The 23,443-nt window shown below is 50.1% G+C and overlaps 1 protein-coding gene across 1 annotated transcript in view; it reads left to right on the top strand.

Moving 5' to 3' along the window:
• The window catches only part of GABBR2 (gamma-aminobutyric acid type B receptor subunit 2), a 336,630-nt gene that overhangs the window by 236,832 nt on the left and 76,355 nt on the right, over positions 1 to 23,443 (top strand). The window contains exons 8-10 of the mRNA XM_058673018.1: positions 6,894 to 6,954; positions 18,212 to 18,292; positions 22,327 to 22,477. Coding sequence (XP_058529001.1) covers positions 6,894 to 6,954; positions 18,212 to 18,292; positions 22,327 to 22,477 — 293 coding nt within the window. The remainder of the gene's footprint in view (positions 1 to 6,893; positions 6,955 to 18,211; positions 18,293 to 22,326; positions 22,478 to 23,443) is intronic.

The raw sequence follows: 23,443 nt of genomic DNA on the forward strand, positions 1-23,443 counted from the left end.
ATTTTGCCCACTCTTCAATCTGGTGTCTGCCTGGTGTGTACCTGGCACATCACAGACGGCCAACATTCACATTGATCAAATATACACATCCCTAATTGAAAATGTGAAATCTCAGTTGCCCCAAAACCCAAAACATTTTGAATGCCGACATCATGCTCAAAAAGTTTCAGATTTGGAGATTAGAAGATGCTCAACAGTAATGTCTATGCAAATATTTCAAAAACAAAAACTTTGAAACATTCTTGTTCCAGGTCTTTAAGGATACAGAATACTTAACCTGTACCGTGTATCCTGTCATGTGTCTGGATCACAGCGTGCTTCACCATCCCCCCTTTTCTTGGACATTCCATCCGTGTCTGATGCTTTTTGATTCTAGAGAAAGAAACCTAACTGCAGTATTAGAATAACTGGGTGTGATGAAGGGAGCTGGTTCCCCTCTTCTGGGCCTTCCAGCAGCTGTCTCCTGCAGGTCCCCAGCCCCACCTGAGGCCATCATGTGCTTTCTGGGGGATCACTGCTTAGATCTGATGCACCACCTGATTAAGGTCCCTTGGAAGGACATCCCTCTGTCAGCAGGGAATAGATCACATTCTCCAGCCTTCTCTTCCTCTTTACTCCCTTCAAAGCTAGGGATCCCAGGGTCCTGTGGGTGCATCTGATATTCCCAGAGGCTTGGACCTATAAAAAGAATTTTCAGCGAAAGAAAATACATGCGATCATATGCAAAACACGGCCTATCTTCTCGCCCAAGGGGCACTCAGAACAAAGGAATTCTCTTCACTATCACAGAAGGTGTGGGTGGCTGTATACCCAATTATTTTCTGTTTTGCTCTTTAAAGTTCTGCCATCCCTGTGGAAACAGAGGACACCTTCAGGCCTTCGGGATGGACATCTCGACCCTTCAGGAAAACCTCATGAGCAATCTAAGTCCATGAGTTCTCAAAGTCTGCATTAGTCCTTTGGTGGAAGGCCAGCTGCAGAATGGTACAAGGTGGACTTGGGTCATGCACACAGGCAGTGATGTGCTACCCTTTCCAACAGAGCTGACAAGGGGACCCCACTGCCCTTCAGCTTCCATCTACTTGGAGAACTCCCTGCCAGAGTGATGTGTCAGGATAAATCTCCCACAGCGCAGAGCTAGCACTCCAAGGAGCCCATGTGTTCGCACCTGCTAAAGGCAAACACAACTACCTGAACACAAGGGCAGGGGAAGAAAACCCTTCCTATCCGTAGCACCATGACCTGCAGGGATGTGCCTCTCTTTGGATCTGATCTCTACCTCATCAGCCTGAGCCACGAGGGTCTTCCCTCTGATTAGCAACCAGCAACAACCCAATATTGGCTATAAATTTTGCAGAAGCACCAAAGACTCCACCTGACTGCTTCCCCAACCCTACACCTGACTATGTTCTGGGAAAGGCATCCTAAGACTCTGCTGTGAAATTGGGAGACTGGGGGTAGGGGGAGGTCACACACACACAGTTCCAAAATACAACCCGAGCATAAGCCTCATAAGGTGTTGTTTCTGATGAACACTGGGACAGTGTTTTTCCAAGAGTGGGTTTCTGGAATCCCAGATTGGTAGGCTCCTCCCCCAATGAAAGTTCTGGAGACTGAACTGTCATCAGGAGGGAGTTTGCTAGCTCGGCTTAACTGGAGAAATCATGAGCTTCCCTCCACTCTGACCCTGCCCTAGGCCATTCTCTTTCCCCCTTGCCTTCTTTCATTTCCAAAAAGACCCTGAGGAGTAGATATTCTTCTGACTATTTTTCCAGGCAAAGATGCCATGCTTAGAACTGCTCAATGACTGTCCAAGCCCACATTATTGGACATATTTTTTTCAAGTCTGATGAATATCAAAGTGTAGGGTGTTCCCCGCAGGTGATCCTGTGTATCCTGAATATTTCTTTGACACAAGAAGCTTTATTGCTGCTCATGGAAACCAAGCTGTTGGTTTGGATTAACTTATTTCTTTGACATTAATTAGCAATATCTGTACAAAAAGGAAACATCCTTCTAAGTTACCCACTTAGGATTTTACCTCTATTATTTTGTTTGTCTTCCAACACTGCTCTTTGGTCATTCTTATATGCTTCTGAGCAGTTCGAATCTATCATCACCAGCACTCCAACCATAAAAGAGAACCCATGCCAGGCCTTTAGAGGGGAGAGTTCCTACAGGAGCTGTTGTTGGAAGGGAATAAGTCATAGGTGCTCTGTTCTCGGTGATGAGTTTGGACAGAAAAGTACCACTTGCATTGGGCTGGGAGAACAGAAGGGAGGGCCTGTGTTGCCAGTGCCTTGGAAACACCAGAGCTGGTTGGTTCTCTCAACAGATGCATGTGAAAAATGGAGTCTCCCTTTTGGAGGCCATTGCTCAGGTGCCATTGCCTCCTGCTCCCACTCTGTGTATCACTCAGGCTCCATCAGGTTGTAAGAGAGAGCCCCAAAGCCATGGGTGACCAGGTGTCTTTGGTTGTGTTACCCAGCAAACTCAGGGACAAAGATTTGCCTACAGGAAGTTTTCCAAGAAGGCACTCAGCGTCAAAAGCTAGAATTGGACTGGCAAAACAAGAAGGGGCAGAAGGACAGATGGAAATAGGGCACTGAAGTGACCTCAGCAAATCCCACTGGGACCTCTGGAGATCAGGGGTCTCAATTGTCCTTCTTCACAACTGTCCTGCACTGAAGTGAGGGTGCTAGAACCATGATGGGGTGCTGCACTGCCCAGCATGTCAGTGGAGGATGGAGGACCACATGTATGTCAGTTGTCCCATAAGCCTATGCTGGGAACCTTCAGGAAATTCATGGGAGATGCATTAGGGTAAAGGGTATGATGGGAACCAGCATTGTGGCAAAGTAGGTTAAACCATCACCTGCAATGCCAGCATCCCATAGGAAGACCAGTTGGAGTCCCCGCTGCTCCACTTCTGATCCAGCTCCCTGATCATGCACCTAGGAAAGCAGCAAAAGATGGTCCACTGCTTGGGACCTGGCCACTATCTGGCAGAATGGCCACCTATCTGAATGGCACTCCAGGCTCCTAGTTTGGGCCTGGCTCACTCTCGGCCACTGTAGCATTTGGAGAATGAACCAGCAGATGGAAGATATGTGTGTCTCTCTCTCCAAACTCTGCCTTTCAAGCAGATGAATCTTTAAAAAGGGGGGGGGCATAAAAACTAGTATAATGGATTTCAGTTTTTACACCAAAATCCACTTCCCTGTGAGCTCTCTGAAGTGATACCATGGCCATCTTAATGTATGTCGTGCATTCTATGCTGTTGGTACAGTGACAGAATTGCCTAACAACACATCTCTCAGGATGCATCCCCATCAGTGAGTGACTGCTGCCTGGGTATACCCTCACGTCCCCCAGGAAGGGGACATGGCCTTAACTGATGCAGGGCTACTCAAGTCCCAAATGAGACATGTGGACATCAGGGCACACACCATCCAGGATGGTGTGAGTCCATGGACATCCAGTGCCACTCAGGCCACACTTCTCAACCACCTTGGTCATGGCCACAACCACGCCCTTCGCTCACATCACTGTACCCTCCCACCTAGATTGCTTCCAGCCCTAACTTCCAAACCAAGTCTGCATTCATTTCATTCCCATCCTTTCTCAACAGTCAGGGCGATCTCGAATCTGAAATCAGATTGTGGGTCTGCCTTGCTTAGCCTCCCGGCCCCTGTGGCTGTTCATTGCAGTTAGAGTTATCTTCTGTGCACAGTTGTGTGGCTTCGCAAGTAAGGCACAATTAAGGTCTTCCCATCCTAACTTTAGTAGCTGGGTTTAACTCCCAGCCTTGGCTCCTGACTCCACCTTCCTGCTAATGTGGACCCTGGGAGGCAGTGGTGATGGCTCAAGTAACTGGGCTGCTGTCACTCATGTGAGACACCTGGATTGTATTTCTTGGCAAGGGGTAGGCAGGTGTTCGAGGCTACTGTCAGAGGTGACCAGGAAGCCTGGTGGGCAGAATTTCTTGAAGAGCATGTGATGAGCAGTAGCCTTGCTCAGGCCTCTTCTCTTGCAAGTTGCCTTATCTGGGGCCATGGTGCCTGCCTGGTTGGTGACAACCATGACATTATCAGTCACACTCAACAGGTGCCACAATAACTCCTATAGCAGGAGTCACATGGTGCAGCTTCCTGAAGGCACACAGCATCACCTGTGACACAGGTGCTCGGTGGGAGGGGTCACTCATCTGTGCATCCAGCAGGACCACCAATCCATGGTCCAGAAGCTCCTACCTGCTCCAGCTGACAGAATGCATGGCAGCTCACAGAGCCGGGAATTGAGTGGGCTACAGGCTGATGCTGCTGAGAGCTGAGGTGCCCTGGATAAAGGCCCCAGGTTTTCCCCCTTCGTCAGCATGAGCATCATCGATCTCTTTGGCTGCAGAGCTCACTGCATCTTTTCCTTTCAGCTCCCTGCTACTGAAAGTGTTTAAATGGCTCCTGCCATTTTCTGAGTGCCTGACACACACCAAGAGCTGTGCTCGGAGCAAGCTTTAGATCTGTTCAGGAACTTTCCAGAAAGGAGACTGATGACCCCGAGACACCAGCTTCCTTCTGTTGTGCTACCTGAGAAGTCAATGAGGCACAGAGAGTCACTGTTCGTGAAAATGGTTCTTGTTGGGGTCATGGCATGGGAGCTTAAGCCTCCACCTGTGGTGCTGGCATCCCCATAGGGGCACTGATTCTAGTCTTGGCTGCTCCACTTCCCACCCAGCTCACATAGGACACCTAGGAAAGCTCCAGGCTACTAGGTTTGGACTATCCCACTCTAACTGTTGTGGCCACTTCGGAGAGTGAACCAGTAAATAGGTGGAAGCTCTTTATGTGCCTTTCAAAAGTTGTTGTTGAGCCCAGTATGGTGGCTCAACTGGCTAATCTTCCCCTTATAAAGCACTGGGATCCCATATGCGCACTGGTTTGTGTCCCCACTTCTCTACTTCCCATCCAGCTCTCTTTCAAGGCCTGGGAGGGCAGTTGAGAATAGCCCAAAGCCTTGGGACCCTGCACCATTAGGAGACCCAGAAGTTCTTGGCTCCTGTCTTTGGTTCTGCTCACCTCTGGCTGTTGCAGTCATTTGGGGAGTGAACCAGTGGATGGTAGATCTTTCTCTCCCTCTGTTCTCTCTGTAAATCTGCCTTTCCAATAAAAATAAATGACTTAAAATATTTATTGTTGATAAAACAAAACACACCAGATCTTCCTTCATAAGTGGACCCATAGTTTTAGCAAGTAAAGATTCTTTCTCACCCCCACCCCCTTATTCACTCCACCAAAGGGTCCCAGGTCAGTTTTGAACACAATCTGTAAACATTTCCATGTATTTCATGAAGATTTACAAAATTTCCACTCATTTTAGATGGAGAAAGTTCTGGCTTCTTCAAGGCTTGGTGAGGGATGGAGAATGGCTGCGAGCGCCTCCTTGTGGACAGGGCGGGCATCTTTTCCGCCCAGGCTCAGCGGTCCCTTCAGCATCCAAGCGATGCTCCTGGAAGGTGCTGAGTGATTTTCCATCGTCCCTGGAAGTGGAATCACAGCCCCTGTCTCACCTTGCCGGGAGTGTTTTCACACTCCAGGGAATTGCTTACCATCACCTGCATGTGGAAGGCGGTGGGCGTGCATTTCAAACTGCGACTACTCACAACTGCCTGAGGATTCCCAAAAGGTGTGGGAGTGCTCCTGGAAGGTGTTCCTGGCTGGGGTGATCCCCCTCTGGGCCTCAGGCTTTGAACTCCCCCCTTGGGGAAGACACTTCCTGGAGATTCCTCCCAACAATGAATTGAGAAATGGAGTATAGTATCTGCTTTTCCCACAGACACAGGAGCATCGCTGTGAGACAAAAGCAATGCACCTTTAAAGTAGTTTCTTTTCCTAAGTTCATGACAATGGCAAGATAGGAAGAAGCTTCTTCCTACCTCAGAGGCAATAGGCTGTGTTGAAACAGCCCAGGCATGAAAATACAGCTTGGGCCTGCGTGTCAGCCTTACTTGCCTTGACCTTGTATAATGTTCATGAACACTGTCAGCCTCTGTCTTTTGAACTGTGCAATGGAGATCATCCGCTCACCTCTAGATTGGTGCTAAAGATTTAATGACACAACACGTGTCAGTTCCCTGGTGTGATCGGCAGAATTTTAGGGGCGCTATACACTGGCAAGAAAAGAGGCTGCCTCTTTAAATTCCTGGTTTATTCAGCCACGCATGAGGCCAGGAGGACAGATGCAGGAGAGGATGCTGCCCGGAGCCCCCAAGGTCCCTAATGAGGGGCGCTCAGCTGCCTGTGACAGAAGTCATGTCTTGCTGGCTCAAGCAGCTTAATTTTGTGCTGCACCATAGCCCAGTTATAATTGGGGCTGACGTCATTTTTCTAGAAGGACTTGCACAAACATTCTCTGTCCTTCGTGAGAAATCACTAACACCTAGCACCCTTCCAGTTGTCAGGCCCAGACAGCATTGACAAAGCCTCTTGTCTCAATGGGTGGGGCATGAGAGCAGGGTCAGGGGCTGGCTCCAAGTGCCTCATCTCCACCTTCCGGTCCCCCAGCATCACCATGGAAGAACTCATCTCCCTGATAACACGCAGCATGGGAAGCGTTTAATAAATTACCTATGGTGCTAATGATGATGCTTATCTCAGCTTCAATTCACATGTGTTACATCCATTATTGATTCTGTGCTCAAATTGACCAGATAAAAGTCATAGGCAATTTAAAAACAATTAATTTTGATTTCACATCTGTGACCTAACAGGAGTCTGCTTTCTCTCCAATATTTAATAATCGCACTGTATTAATGATTGAATTGCAACTGAGATCAGTGGTGTTTGGGCTAATGCGGCCTCTCTCTTTTGTTCTTGTTTGTTTCGTTTTGTTTTTAGGGTCAAGTTGTGTTCCGGAATGGGGAGAGAATGGGGACCATTAAGTTTACTCAATTTCAAGGTAGGCTTTTGCTGCTGCCTCTTTTGATGACATTTGTATTCGGGGATGCTGTGTTTCTGCAATAAAATATCTCCAAGGAAATGGAAGGATGGTATTCCAGATAAAAGCAGGAGGGGTCAGGGAAAGACACCTGTCTATGAAAACATTGGCTTCCCCTTCTGTGCAATGAATGTTCTCAATTACATTTCTGTTGTGGCCTGTTTGATTCTCCCATAGTCTCTGAGAGGCTTATGAAAGGGCAGGGAGTGGGGGTTAAGTCTCACTCAGCTGTTTCCGTTTGGAGGTGTAGAAATGGTTCAACAACCTCTCCCACAGTCAGAATAGGGAGGAGGGTGCCGCAAGCCCCCCATCAGGCAGCCGCCACCACCGTCAACCTTTTGCCGCTTGTGTTGCATTTCTGCTTACCCCGTCTCCCTCCCCTCCTTGACTGTAGTGTTTTAAAGCAGCTCTTAGACATGATCTCATTTCAATCTATAAATACTTCAGGATGCATTTCCACTAGATAAGGACTTTTCAGAACGGAGCCACCACAAGACTGTTACCCTACCCACCACATTTAGCTCCCGTCCTGCACCCCCTTGGATTGCCAATCCATGCTGATCCTTTAGAGATGGTTCATTGGACCATCTGTACCAGGTCCTCTAGCTGCATCAGCTGCTCAGTCTCCTTACTCCATAAAACCCTTCCATCGTCACCTTCCCCTGTTTCCCCTTAAACATATTCCACAGACCAGTTGTGGTTTTTTTAGAGAAATCAATTCATATGTTGGATTTGGTTGCTGTTGCCCAAGTTGAAAGGGGATTCAGAAGCCACTCAGGCCAGGTTCTTTGTGGGATGGGCAGGAAATGGAGGCCCAGAGGGGGGTGGTGACCTGAGTCCCCAGGCCCTGGGAGGAGCAGGGCTGCCTGTTCCTGGAGACTGGCATCTTAGTTCAACCCAGGGCTCCTAGCCAAAGCTGCCGAATGGATCATTCAACAGCACAGCATTTTTCTCATGATTTGGATGTTTCTGGAGAAATCCAGAAGCAATGGAAGTGTTTTCGGGTTCACCCACTTTGGTCAGATCCTAGAGTCATCCAGGGACAGGCAAGGAATTAAAGTGAGAAGCTCAGATTCTTGCTGACAAACCCCCCCATGCCTCTGACCCATCCAGAGAGGCCATCTGCAGCACCCTCGTTCCTAACGCAGTCCTAACGCAGACACATTCGTCTTCATGCAGCAGGTCATGGAAACACATGTTAGCTCTCCCCTATACACAAAGGATGTCATCTTAGGCAAATGTGCTTATTTTCCCATTTGTTCAGTGGTGCGTCCTCATTGGTTGAACAAAGTAGGCGTCTTGGCAAAGATCCTTACCTTTTGTGTGAGTGTGAGTGATTGCAAGTCAATTCTCTTGCCACGTTTCCAATTCCCAAATCATATCTTTTCAGGAGAGCATTTTGTGAAATATGGATTGGCCATCACAGCTGCCAGAGCATGCCAATTTTATCGGCTTTTTATTTTTCATGTTAGATTTAGACACCAGCTCTAGGCACACCTGGAGTTAGAAGGAAGGCACAACAGCCAACAAAGCCTGTGCTGTCTCATCCTGCTAACCAGAGTTCAAATCATTGAGTCACTGTAGAATATCAGGCCAGGCAGTTGGCCTCTCTGAGTCTTGAGGGGCCTCATCTGTAGAACAGGCATATAATCCCACCTGCCATCTTGGAATGTTTGGAGAATGAGACAAGCTAGCACATAGAAATGTGTGTTTTTATTTTCTTATTCCATGAAGAAGTCACAATTATATTAGACACTTGGTCAAAATCACAACATACTTCCAGGATGGTTGGGTTCTCCTGGCATAGTGATGCTCTGGGTTGCCTATTTGTTTGCCATGTGTGCCTGGTAGCCACTGCTGCATTTAAGGATATGTAAGATGTCAAACGGGCAGCCAGGGCCTCCAAAATGATCTCATCTCACTACATCATAGTGTGAAGGTGGAGACTGAAGCCCAGTGATGCACAATTGGCTGATGGAAAGACTGAGACTTGACCTCGGCTTCCCACCACCAAGTGCCAGCATCCATGTGCTCACATGGACACCCTCACCTGCTCTGCTCCCCTGTCCTTGCCCACACGTGTGTCACAGCTGGGCCTACAGGTGCACTTGCAGCTGTGTTTGTAAAACAGACATCTGAGAGAAGGGCTCTGTGCTATTAAAGACTGAAATGAGCCCCCATGCTGCGGAAGTCTTGCGTGCTGGCCCCACCATCAGCCATCCACGTGCACAGGGATCCTGAGATGCCTGGGGTACCAGCATGGGAGGGCACTGAACTGCTGAGGACGTGCTGGCACTCATCATCTTGTTTCACTGAGGGGAAACTAAGACCCAAGCCGGGAGAAAGGGTGTTTTAAAGCAGGCCCCGACTCACTCAGAGACCCTGAGTCCATCCTTTCCTTTCTCCAGGATCAGACTTCTGTTTCAAATAAGGACTTCTCCAGACTCTGTCTTCTAGATTCTTCTAGGGGTTTACCCTCGGGGGCCAGCCTGCCCCTGCCTCCATAGAGTTCCTAGCTCCTGAATTGGCTGATACCAGTAGCTGTGTTTTCTGCCTTGCATCTTGTGCCCTCTCTGTCCTCTATGCTAGTCTAATCCTATCTTATTACAGAGTACCCGCTCTCCTCTCCTGTTTACAGGGCTGGGGAACGGTTGGTCTCAGGCTGAACTGACTCACACACGTCAGCCCAAGTCCTCCGCCTCCCAAGTCCAGGCTGCCTGCCCTGGGTCTGCTGTGAGCCCAGCACTAGACTGTCTTGGACAGTCTTGGCAGCTGCCTGACCCACTCTCCCTCCAGATACTTTAGCAGATAGTTTCCTGGCTTCTCATTTACACAGAGTTCCAGGAGCCTTCTTAACCTTGTGTCTACAATAGAATTATTTCAGAAGGACTCTCTGCTAACTCCTTTACAAACTAAAACACAAAGTAAGTGGAAGGTCCTGGCTGTACCACTTGCCAGTCCAGCTCTCTGCTATTGCACCTGGGAGAGCAATGAAAGATGGCCTAAGGGCTTGGGCTGCTGCACCCATGTGGAACACTCAGATGTGGTTCTGGGCTCCTAACTTCTGCCTAACCCAGCCCTGGTTGGTAAGGCCATTTGGGGAATGAACCAACAGACAGAAAATTTTTCCTGCTCTCTCTCTCTTTCTCTCTCTCTTTCTCTCTCTCTTTCTCTCTCTCTAGTTCTACCTTTTAAATAAATAAATAAGTAAATCTTAAACACACACATGAAGTATGAAATGGAAGGCAAGCTTAGAGGATGACAACCAGGCAGCCAGAGCCCACCCCATGTTGTGATTCAGGGGCTGTGGGATTGGCAGCCACAGTGCTCAACACACAGAAGGCCCCAGGAAAAGTTTAGTGAGTTCATCTGGAGGCCAAAGAACTCATTAAACTCAAGCCTTGGCTCTGAACTTTCCCCACCATGGGATTCCCAGCAAGCCACTTCATTTCGCTAGCCTCTACTTGCTCCTCTAGGAAAAGGGAAGCCATCGTTACACAAAGTGCTGAAACACTGTGATCCCAGAAGCAGCCTGCCAGTAGAGGTTTCCTCAGTAGATTAAAATATGGCCTGACATTGGTGCCCCAAGCGTGAGCTGCCCAGCTTTGTAAACGTTTGGGAGCATGCTCGTTTGCCATGGTTTCCAAGGACTTGATTCACATCAGAGTGTTGGCAAATAGCACCTACACACCACAGTTCCTCCACACTGGGACCATGGTTGTTCTGTAACAGAGTGCCTTTCATTTTCCTTAAAAACATCAGGGTGTTGGATAAACAGAGCTGCTGTCAAGGACTGCACCGAGTCTAGCCCAGGGTTCCTCTGCACAGAGACTTTCCCTCTCCGAGGAGGGTTTCAGGGTCCCAAGAATTGTCTTCCTGCGCTTAGCCTACCCCCATCTACTCCACAAGGGTCCCAGAGGGTGGGTTTAGCAGATAGCCCCCCACCCTCTGGGCCTCTCCCATTCCATGACACATAGAACACCATCCCCCTAGGCACACCTGCAACCTTGACCCGTGTGAGGAACAGGCCCTCTGTCCCAGGAGTGAACCCCAGCCCTGGAGGTGTGAGAGGGCAGGTGAACACCAGGGCAGGTGAACACCACAGCAGCCGCATTGTGTTCCCCCAGAGCCTCCCAGCAGGAGTGAACCTCAGCTGCCCCTAGACACCTGCTTGTTCACACACCTGCTGCTGGCTCCCTCCCACTTGCCTTTCTCACATCCTCACATTGTATCCAGTGTGTCTTAGCATCACCTCCCAAATTAACCAAGTGCATTCTTGCCCCTCTCCCAGGCAGGCACCCACCCATGGTGGTAGGTAAGGCAGGTGTTGGCATCCTTGCTGGGCACACGCCATAGACCTGAACCCCTGTCAGTCCCAGGTTCCATGCCCCGCACCTGCCCATGGTTGACTTCCACTAAATCACATATAGATGGGCATGAATAGGAAGAGGATTGGCTCCTTTTTTCTCTTGCCACTGGAGGCTAAACATGGCTTGGATTCTGCACAGGGAAGGAAGTTGAGTAGAGCCATGATTAGAGCCTTGTTCACAGCATTCTCAGGAAAGACTGTGCGCATCTGCCGTGCAACTCGCCGTCCCTGCCTTCATTAGGCCTATTTGTAAGCATCCCGGGGAATGATCATGGGCTTGAATTTTGCACTGTCTCAATGCAAACATAAAGGACTGACTTTGGGGTTTTATATTCTGGCACCTGATTTGAAGGGACAGGGTCTTCTGTGGCTCTAATGACATAATTGTCGCTCAGAATGTACCTAGTGGAACGCAGGCATTAATTAGTGCGCGGTCTTCAGGGGAAAGCTGGGATTCTATTCAGCATGCATTTCCTGAGCATCTGCCAGTCGCTTCCCCAAGCCCTTTGGTGGTAGTTGGGGGGCGGGAGGAGCCATGCTGAATCCTATGCAGACCCTGCTCCCCAAACCCCACCCCACAGCTTTATAATCTCTCTGGTCGAACACCAGTGCTTGTAAAAGCGGGAACATCATTTCCTTACTAGAAACTTTGAGAGCCAGCTTGGCACTGGTGGGAGGCAACTGAAGCTGATCACCAACATCCTTCCTGCACCTATAGGAGTTCCCTTCTCAAAGCCCTGAATCTGGAAAGCCCATTGGGTTGGATGGTCACTCAGTTGGATATAGGTCGGCATGTAGATGTAGTCCACTGAGCTCAAAAAGCACCTGCCAGGGCTGTGGACCAATGGGCATGGAGGGACTCCTGTGCTGTGGGCTGTGTCTAGGGTGGACAATCTGTGTTCAGCCTTGACTACTCCCAGCCATCAGCCCTCCTAATCCAGGCTTACCTTTCAGCGATCCCCCAGGAAGGTACCCAGAAGGCAGAACCACTCAGCAACTGATGTATTTCGTTGAGCCAGAAATTCCTTATATGGAGGGGAGCTCAGCCTCTCCTGCACAGCATGACCCCCTGCTCGCATGCCTCTGATGACAGGGAACTCATCCCTGCTTAGGCAGAAAACATTTAGCTGTTGAAGCAGATATGCCCCAATCAGGGCTAGCCAGGCAGTGTTGCTTAGTCTGTCCGAGACTTTATTGACAAGTTAAGTTCAAAGTGGTAACATGAGAGGCGATTCCTTCCCTTGGCTTAAAGCTGGCTTTGAGAGCTCCATGACATCAGGCTGTGATGTTCCTGCAGAGGTGACCAGCCCAGAGGACCATGCCAAGCAGTGGCTTCCTTTCCCTCTCCAGAGCATGCTTGATGTAACCCTGGGTCACTATGCCATCCTGCTTCCTTGGGACACACCTTATCCTCTTCCTGCAGTAGGATCTGATTAGCCCCAACCCATGGACATCACTGTTGTCTGTTCGCACCCCCTCCTGCATTCCCATTGCCCAGTGCTCCATGCCCCAATACCCTGTTTCATGAGTACATTGTGTTTGTCTGCATTCTCACAAAACATGAGTAGCCATTTAGTGTGCGTGATTTTCTGAGCTAACGTGTGGGCCGCTGGACTCTGTATCTTTCCGGTTGTGTTTGTCTCTCTCAGTCTGTTTGCACATTTTGGGCTTGGCTTCCCGCTGCTCCATCCAGGAGGGACTTATCTACCCATGCACCCACCCACCATCCCCAGAGCCAAACTCCAGCTCACCTTCCAAAATAATGAGCATCCTTCCCTATGTCCCCTGAGGGTCCCACAGGGACTTGCTTTGGGTCAAAGCCAGAAGTGGAATTGTGGGCTCGGAAGTGTGCGCCCATTGACTACTTCTAAAGAAAGCTGGAATGAAAAGATCGGTGTGTGTTGGTGCATGTGTTGAAATCCCTGCATAGTTTTTGCTTGATGTGTATTTTCCTTGCTCATTGTAAGCACCCCCATGTATGTACAGATTTCAATATGGTGGGTGGCACCTAAATAAACATCTTTGACTTCCATTCCCACCAGCTTTTTGAAGCACCCGCATATGCCCCTAAATCTGCCAGATTGTGCTGTAGAGTGGCCATACCTGGCCCCACCCATGTTGTCATGGGGATGCCTGCCCCTCTTTACTGCTGCCTGTCTTCCTCCCCCGCTCACATCACTGTCCCCCACAGTCTAAAGGTGTAAAGTCATATCACACGATGCCTTTTAAATGTCATTTCTCTGATTACTGATGAGTGTGGACATTTCTTCCTGTACTTGTAAGGAGCTTTGGACTAAAATAGGCCACTGTGGCTCCATGCCGTGTGTGTGTCTGTGTGTGTGTGTCTGTGTGTGTGTTACTTAGAGCATCTTCTTTTTTTATCATTGATGCAAACATTCCTTACCTGTTCTAGGTAGCAGTCTTTATGGGCTTCAGAATTCTCCTATTCAGACTTCAGTAACATCTCCTATTCAGCCTCTTGTCTGTCAACTCTGGATCCTTGTTTAACCTACTTTCTTGATTTTGATATGGATAAATTATTTGGTCCCGGGTTGGAGGTGTGGGGAGGCACCCTATGGTTTGTGCTTTTGTGGTTTCTCAACAGTCACGCTCTGTGTATCCTGTCTGGCAGGGTGCAGCAGGGGTCTCAGGATGGGAACGCTGCAGCCAGGCAGCTCCCAGGGCCATGCGAAGCAGACTGAAGACCCCATCAGGGCATGAAGTGTGATTGATGAGAGGAGGTCCAGGCAGCTGTGGGCATCAGAGAGGGGATAGCTCCCCCTGGAAGAAATCTAGGACAGCACCTTGGAAGAAGTGGCTTCTGAGATGAGTCTGGAAGGACCATAGGTCAAGAAGAGGAGAAAGAGGATGCCCTGGAAACAGATAACTCGCTGTGTGCAGCCTAGGTCTCCTCGGGTACTTAGCTCTTGCCTAGGACAGTGTGTGCAGGTGAGCCAACAAATCTGCCACCATGGGGTTGTTATCCCTCTATGGCATCTGACCAGTGTCCACCTAGCCTGTCAGAAACCTCCAAAGAATCACAAGCTTAATCAGAGTGCAACTGTGACTCATGTGTGACAGGGTGAGAGGACGTGATCCTGGCCAAGGACACTTAGGGCCCTTCTCTGCTATCCACTGCCCCTGGGAGTCAAGTGAGGGGTGTGGGGATCCCTGGGCAAAGCCAGATGCTCTGCTGCTCCTGGGAGTCAAGTGAGGGGTGTGGGGGATCCCTGGGCAGAACCAGGATGCTGTGCTGCTCCTGGGAGTCAAGTGATGGGTGTGGGGGTCACGGGGCTGAGCCAGGATGCAGAGGGAGCAGGGAGCAGCTGTGCTTTTCTGCCTGGAATGAGGAAGACCCCCCAAGCAGAAGCCTCTTCATCAACAGAAGTTGGAAGCCCACAGATGTCTCCCATGGGACCTAGCCTTAGTGCATCCCAGCAGCAAGATGCCAGTGGGGAGCAGGACTTTACATGTGTGAGGGATGGGGTGACCCCTGGGCCAACCTCAGCTCCCAGTGCCCTGTCTCCCAGCTCAGCTCTTCCTGTTGCCTGGGTTTAGAAGCTGTTTGGAGGTAGGCAGAATGAACACATTTACAAAGGCTCTCTTTTCTGCTGAGCCAAGATCCCCTCTTGTATTTTACACTCCTCAGCTAGGCCATCTCTCTGTATGCTCTCTTAGCTACAGTTGAGCTTCAAAGCACCCATATTCCTCCGTCACATCAGAGCCAGAGTAAGGTGAGGAGAATGGGCATTCAGAGATATGGAGAGTGGATTCTGTGTGGTCATGAAGGCAGAGGTTGGCAACTAAGGAACTTATCTTCGGCCTAGGGCTTGGGGGTAAATAGGGAGTGGGAGAAGTTCTGTAGATCCTGGCAATGGGCAGCAGCATTACTCCAGGCCCTTATCATGTTGTCCTGCACATGCTCCCAGCTGCAGATCTCTCCCGTGGGTGTTTTCAGGCTGGACTTTCAGGCCCTCAAGCGCAAAGTAGCAGGACCTGGTTTCTTACCATAGAATCCAGAATCCAACATTTGAATTCAGGCATGTGACTTTCAACAAGACCCCTTATCTTTCCGCAAGCAAGGGGTCTGTTTGGATCACAGAAGCCCTAGGAAGCAGAACGTGTTAGCGCTGAAGGCCCTTGGTCTAAGCCAACAGCACTTCACCATGGCTGTGTTCCATGTTGGCTTAGGGGACTGTGAAAAAAGGCTGTCACTGGGCCAGCGTGATGGCTCAGTTGGTTAATCCTTGCCTTACAAACTCCAGGATCCCACACAGGTGTCGGTTTGTGTCCTGGCTACTCCACTTCTCATCCAGCTCCCTGCCTGTGGCCTGGAAAAGTAGTAGAGAATGATGCATAGGGACCCTACACCCACATGGAAGACCTGGAAGAAGTTCCTGGGTCCTAGGTTCGGACTGGCTCAGCTCCCCATTGTAGTCATTTGAAGAGTCAACCAGCAGGTGGAAGATCTCTCTCCTCCTCTGCAAAATGTGCGTTTCTATTAAAAATAAATCTTAAGAAAGAAGGAAGGAAGGGAGGAAGGGAGGGAGGGAGAGAGAGACAGAAAGAAAGAGAGAGAGAGAGAGAGAGAGAGAGAGAGAGAGAGAGAGAGAGAGAGAGAAAGAAAGAAAGAAAGAAAGAAAGAAAGAAAGAAAGAAAGAAAGAAAGAAAGGAAGGAAGGAAGGAAATAAGAAATTACTGCCTCCCAGGATCCATTCCTTAAGCCCTTGGCAGTGAGGAGAGGGGGATTCTAATACTATGGGTCCCTATTGGAAGCATGTTGCATTTCCTGGGAGCCTTCCAGAGATTCCAATACCTAGCCGGAGCTGAGAACTAGTGAAGTTGCCTCCTGGGAGAAATAGTGCTATCTGTGGTCGCTGTGGAGCTCTGGATATTGTTGCAGTGCCAGGGGACAGTACTTACAGCAGGCATGTTAGTCAGCAGGCCAGGCCCCCAAGGCTGGGGCAGCAGGGACACTCCTTTACAGTTCCATGGATTTATTTCAAGCATCATGTGTGGCCTCCCTATGCCCAATAAACAAAACAGGGCCTCCTCCTCCATGTGGCAGGAGTTGATCAGGGTGTGTGTTGGACAGAGGACTTCCAGAGGCCAGTACAGGGATGCTGGCACCCCTGGCATAGTGTGGTAACATGACATTTAGGAGTTGCAGGGGCCCAGGTGAGCGACGGCCACTTGCACGGCATGAGACTCACCCCAACTCCAAATGGCTAGGACCCTGGTGGGGATTAGGAAGGAAGCTTTTTTGACACCAGCCTGTCAAAGGAGTGCCGGTAGAAATGTGATCTAAGGGGGGCCTGGCGGCATGGCCTAGCGGCTAAAGTCCTCACCTTGAACGCGCCGGGATCCCATATGGGCGCCGGTTCTAATCCCGGCAGCTCCACTTCCCATCCAGCTCCCTGCTTGTGGCCTGGGAAAGCAGTTGAGGACGGCCCAAAGTTTTGGGACCCTGCACCCACTTGGGAGACCTGAAGAGGTTCCTGGTTCCTGGCATCGGATCGGCCCGTTGTGGCTCACTTGGGGAGTGAAACATCGGATGGAAGATCTTCCTCTCTGTCTCTACTCCTCTCTGTATATCCTGGCTTTCTAATAATAATAAAAATCTTTTTTAAAAAATCTTAAAAAAAAATGTGATCTAAGGGGATTCCCTGGGACATGTTCTGAATGGAAGGGACCGGCAGCCACCTGCCTTCTTCAAAGGCCCTAGCTCAGAGCCTGTAGCTCCTTTGCAGGCTCAGGAGCCTTTTGCTGGCTTGAGTCTTATAGCTGCAGGGACCCACCTGCACCCCAAGGAGGCACTTCTCTCTGTCACTGTTGTTTTCAGGATGCACAGGTTGGGGCCAGGATCCCCAGGAAGCTTCTCTCTCAGGGATCCTTCCAGGTAGCTCAAAGCCAAAAGAGGGCCAGGAGGTGTGGAGAAGCCCAGGGCGTGAAGCTGGACCCTGCCTTGAGGACCAGCAAAGGTCCAGCCTACCTGAGCCTCCATCTGCTCATCTGTCAGGAGACACAAAGACAGCTAGCTACTCCACACCTGGCAGAGTTAAATTAGAAACAGTGCATAGAAAAGCACGGGTCAGGCCCAGGGGGCACCCTCCTGCCAGTTGCCCAATCTTGCCAGAGCCTGGGAGGCCCCGAGACTCTGCTCTTGGCCCACACTGCTTACCCTTCCCTCGACCCCTCCTTCCCCTGGATCTGCTTTGTCAGAGGTCATCAGTATCAACACACTCCAGCCCCACTGATTTCCGCACAATAGACCTGCTGCTCCAAGATGGCACCCGAGCCACCAGATCATCCCACTATAGTTCCCCTATTTGGTCACCCACTTGTCCCATTTTTACCTGAACATTGGAAAAAGAAACCCCCATCAAATATAATCCCCATCTCCCGCCTCCATTCCTCCTGCTATCTTCTGAGCCACTCATAATCTTTACCATTGACAATGACCAAACCAATGAATTCAACCCACCAACAGAATAGCAAGGAACATGAGAGTGAGGGTGAGGGTACATGCACCAGTTGGTATGAAACCACACCAAGCAGCTCCAGGGCAGTGAGGGCCTGTGCTTTGTGGGGCCAGGCAGAGCGTCATGGCTTCTGAAGGTTGCAAGTGTCACCTAAAGTGTGTGTCAAAGAATGACCCACCAGCTGATGAGTCAATGTGAGAGGATGCTATAGCCCAACCCAGCCTGGAGGCTTGCTAACCAATAGAGCAAACAAATAAATAAATAAAATGCCTTTGAGGATATAACCAGGACCTAGGTGGGAAGCAGGAGCTGGGCTGAGAGTGCCTAGATTCAAGTCTAACCAGCCACTGTGTCTTGCTCTCTGCAGATAGTAGGGAGGTAAAAGTGGGTGAGTACAACGCTGTGGCTGACATGCTGGAGATCATCAACGACACCATCCGATTCCAAGGTAAGACAAGGGGCTCCCCGAAGGACAAAAGGTTCCCTCTCTGTTGTCCCCTAGCCTGGATGCTATTGGAGGATTGGAGACAAGTTAAGAGACCTTGACCTCGTGAGCTCCACAGCATGTACCCAATCCTCACACTGACTCACTGGGCTCTCAAAATGGGTCTCAGGAATTTGAATGGAGTGCACACCAAAGTGTAAAACCACTGGATGGTCATCAGGGCTTCTTGTAAAATGGGGCCAGTGAGATTTTGCTCTAGCTCCTTCAATTAAAAAAAAGCAGTTAGTTGAGTTGTCAACAAGTCCTCTCCACCCACAGCTCTTCTGGACAGGCCATTTCTTCTCTTCTGCTAACCAATTCATCCTGGGTTTCTAAAACAAGTTCAATGACATGCCCCCATACTGGGTAGCCTTCCTGGACTACTCCCCCAACAGATCAATGGCTTTCTTCCCTTTGCCTCCAGTCTTTTGTGCCTGCCCTTCTCCTGAACCCTGCCGCTCTGCATTCTCATTACTGGGTGATTGGATCACCAGCCCTTGAGTGGATCCTATTTAGCTTTAAATTCCTGACACTAGCCTAGATCCAGCACATGATGGAGGTTAAGTGATTTGGGGTGGGGAAAAAAAGAATGAGTAATTGATTAGCCAGATGAAGCATAAGTGGCAGGGTAGATGGACAGATGGCCACCTGGGTGGATGGATAGATGGATGATGTGTAGGTGGGTAAATGGGCGAATAGAGGGATGCACTACTCCTCATCACTGCATAAAAACAACTCACTGAGGCAGCAGAAGAAAAAATGGGACATCTGACTTTCTGTACCCAGAATCCTTTTTAAAGGTAGACCTTTCCACAGAGCCTGGATTAGGCTTTGTCCAGTCCCTGTGTTTCTACTGTATCGATAAGATTCCACTCTGAGAACACTGCAAAGCAATAGTTCAGCCTCCAAGGGTGATCCCTGGGTGTGGTTTCCACGCCTCAATCCATGAGCAGAGGGGGACCCACTTGAGGGACAGTAATAAAAGCGCAGGAACCCTTAACCCTGTTGTACAGGTCAGAAAGTGCCTCAGAGGGTGGCAGCCCACATCCACATAGCCTGGGAGGGGCATGGCTCATCACACCTGCTAGAATCCTGATCCCCAAGACAGCCTGACTACTCACAAACTCAAGAGACCAGGTTAGTGGAACAAGGACTCTGGGTTAGTAAACCAAAGGAAAGATTAGAGCACAAGGAGACAGAACATACATGAAAGGAAAACCTAAATTTGAATTTGAATTTGAGGAGAGGAAGAAATATAGGCCAGCAACCAGATCAGTGGCTTGCATAAGAATCAGGGAGCGCCAGGGGATTCTGCCCCAGGCCTGCCATTCTGGGTCCACCTCCTGCTTCTCAGAACCTCCCGCAGCACTGGAGTGTGTATAGCCACTCACGGCCAAGCACAGCCAGGCCCTGAGCCCAGGGCCAAGTCAATACACCTCTGGAGTCATGGCAGAGCCCTGCTCTCCCCCAACACCTCTGCCTGGGCTCAGTTCTCATCCTCTCTTTCTCTTCTGGACTCCCGCACCTACCCATGAGGGTTCGTCCCATTCTGCCCACCAAGAGCCAAAGCACCCTTTGTGCTGTGCAGCACTGAAGATGCCCCACTCATCTTTGTTGGGGGCCCTACCAAGTCCTCCCTTCTCAGTGTCAGAGGGCTTCTATCTGCTGTGGCCAAGAGACCTCCATGAAGGGACCACTCCCCACTTTGATTGTCTTCTCTCAAGTTTCCCCAGCCCCAAATGCTTCCAGTCCCTCAGATGCTGAGACACCTGCACAACTATGCTTCCACGATGTCTTATTGCTCTGTCTTGGATGCAGCTTCATCTTGGCTACCTGGTGAACAGCCAATGACTACCCTCCTCAACTCTAGTTCAATACTTTCCTGGTAGCTATTTTGGGGGTGGAGTGCAAAATTGCACCCTAATTCCTGTCCAGGCCTTCCTGGACCCAACCACCTGAGCCCTACTCTCAAAGCAGATGCATGGTCATTACATTGTCAGCTTCAGAGTCAGACAGATCTGAGTTCTAATCCCACCAGCTGTGCCACTTCTTTGCTGGAAAAGCCACTAAATACCTAGAACACTGCCTCCTGCATCCATGGGGATGATCTGATCTGCCCAAGAGTGGTCAAGTAATAAAATAATCTCCATCAGGTGCCCAGCCTACGGCAAACACTCAGTACATGTGAGTTCTTCATCCTGTGCTCTTCTTTTCCTATGGGTGGTGACTGAGTCTCCGGGGAACAGGACTGTGTCACATCTGTCTTCGTACCGAGGGTCCTGGCATCAGGCTTGACAGGTGGAAGGTGATTATTCATGGTGATTCATCATCATTCATGGTGATGAAAGAATGAGTGGTGAAGAATGGAGGATTAACAAATAAGTGGACTGAATGAAAATCCAGAGGGGAAACCCAGGACCACTATTATGCAGTCACTATTATGGTTTGCATGTCATCCACCTTGCAGAGGCATCATTTAAGAAGGGAAGTTCTGGGAGGAGGAGAAAATGTTGTTGGTTGTCTTACTTGTCTCTACACACTGGGCCCTAGACTCCCTAGTGGTTATATCAACCTTGTTCCAAACCCCAGCCCACTTTCTCAGTGCCTTAAGAGGGTGTCATTTCTGGTCAAGAGCTCGTGAATTCCCATTGGGACTGCCCTGATGTTTGGGAGCCCAAAGGCCCCTGGGCCAGTCTCTGGCAGGCTGGGTATATGTTGGGGACAGAAGTGGATACTGAGCTTTTCCTTCTGGAAGCAAGGAATGGTGCTAATTCTGTCTTATGTCAGCTTCAGGCCTAACTTGGACCTGTGCAGTCACTCTGGTAAATGTGTTTCCTTGCAATCACTTAAGGCTGCACGTTAACCCTACCAGTGGGGCTTCTAGCTGTGTCTGAACCCGACATCTTCCATCAATTTGGGGGATGGCTCCAGCGCTTATTGTCTACTGAGTGTTTCTAAACACATCTGAACTTGCTGGCAGAGGCTCTAAAACACAGCTGTTCAGGGGGCATTCTCTACCCCTGTCACCACATCTGCTTGGCCCTGGCTTTTCTGCTGGGAACAGTAGCATAAACAAGGCTGGCACCGTGGCTTGGCCACAAGGTCGTTGTGATGCTTGCTGGGGCTTGCTGAGCACTCCCCAGCAGCTGGCTGACTCCACAAAGGCCCTCTGGAAGGAGAAGCTCAAAAGCTTCACAATTCCACAGCAGAAACCTGATCTCAAGTAGCAGCTGAGACAAAAAAGAGTAGCAAGAAGCCAGGAGAGCCCCTTCCTTCCTCCTAAAAGCACCTGCCTCTGGAAGAGCTGTACAGACAGATGCACTTACCCTGAGACCCTCGGGGACTCTTCAGGGTCCCTGGTGCCTTGACGAATGAGCAGCATAGCTCTGCAATCACGTGGTGAGCTGGAACTGCCTCCCCCACCCCTTCCAGTCCAGTCTTGGCATAGCGCATGGTAGGCAAACCTCCCCCAAGCAGCCAACTAAGAGGAGCTGGGGTCACACAATGACCTTGAGGTAGAAATCTGCAGGCAGAGCACATACATGTCATCATGGAGTGACAGGCAGGGGGCTGCCCTGCTGCAAAATGATCATGTGTCACATGTGTGTGAGCAGAGTCCCTGTAGCCGAGGCCAGGTCTCTTACCCTCATTGCCCCTCTGGGGGACCCACCTGCCCAGCCCTGTGTATTCCAAGCCTTTGTTGCACTTGGGGATGAATAGTGATGATTTCTCAATAGCATAATTAGACCAAATCAGATTCCAGTGTTCTAATGGCTATTAAATGCATCACAAACCCCTTATTGATTCCTCTTAGAGAAAGAAAGAAGCCCTGGCTCAGGCTCCTGACTGGGCAGATCAGCTAACCGTTACATGTGCCTTACATAGAGTTTGGGCGCAGGTGCCCAGCCACAGGCCAAGGCCACTAAGGCAAAGATGGTCTGGTAGGTGGTTGGGTTGAGTGGGGACTCCCCCTGATTGTCTTCTGCTGGGTTTCCTAGGATCCGAACCCCCAAAAGACAAGACCATCATCTTGGAGCAGCTTCGGCAGATCTCCCTGCCTCTCTACAGCATCCTCTCTGCCCTCACCATCCTGGGGATGATCATGGCCAGCGCCTTTCTCTTCTTCAACATTAAGAACCGGAACCAGAAGTAAGTGGTCCTAGGGACCGTGCTGTCTGGGCTAACAAGCGTGCTGGGCAAAGTGGGAGAGCAACACGTGACAGGCAGTCTCCATGTTTTTCCCACAGCACCATGTTCAGTGGCTTTGGTTGCTACAGACAAGCATAGCTCTGGGCCCCAGGACAGTCTATGGTCAGGGGAAGGCTGGGCTGAATGAAGGTAAAGGAGGCTCATCCACTGGCCTTTGGAAATGGTTCAGCAGCAGAGACTGATCACAGAGAGCCCCCTGAATGTCTCTGCCGTCTGCTCCTCAACACCCTAGGGAGTCACAAATCTAGCTGCAAGGACCCCCATGCATCCGTATGTGACAGTCCAGAGAGTCCATGCTGTCCACCAGCCCTCTCCGTACTACAGATGAGAGCCCTAAGGCTGCTGGCCACCTCAAGCAGGGCCTGTCCCATACCTCTTGATGTTCATCGCATCTCTCATCTCTCCCTCCCCACTGGAAGGAGGTTTGCTGGGCTGTGGGCAGCACTACCATCACATCAGGTGGAGCTGTTTAACAAATGTGCCAACACATTCCGTTTCCATAGCAAATTCCTGACCTTAGCTCCCTGCCCTACCAGGGAGAGACCGAGCAAGGGCTCAGAGCAAACACCCACGCAGTGCTGCAGCTCTGCCTTGGGGCCTGGGAGCCGCATGGTGGAACCTCACAGACTGTGGAGAATGAACCCCATTCTGAGGGGCGCAATCTACTTGCCCTCTCCCTGCTTTCTGCCTGCAGAGGAGGAGCATAGAGGGTCTAGGCTGCTATGAGCCTCCAGGTTGATGGGTTTGTGTCTGGATTGTTTTGGGGGATTTTTTAAGACTTATTTTTTTATTGAAAGGGCAAATTTAAAGAGAGACAAGCAGAGGACCATGGTAGCAGCAACAGCTGGAGCTGAGCTCATTCGAAGCCAGAAGCCAGGAGCTTCTGAGTTTCCCACGTGGGTGCAG

Source organism: Ochotona princeps, chromosome 14 (assembly GCF_030435755.1).
Source record: "Ochotona princeps isolate mOchPri1 chromosome 14, mOchPri1.hap1, whole genome shotgun sequence".
Taxonomy (NCBI): Eukaryota; Metazoa; Chordata; class Mammalia; order Lagomorpha; family Ochotonidae; genus Ochotona; species Ochotona princeps.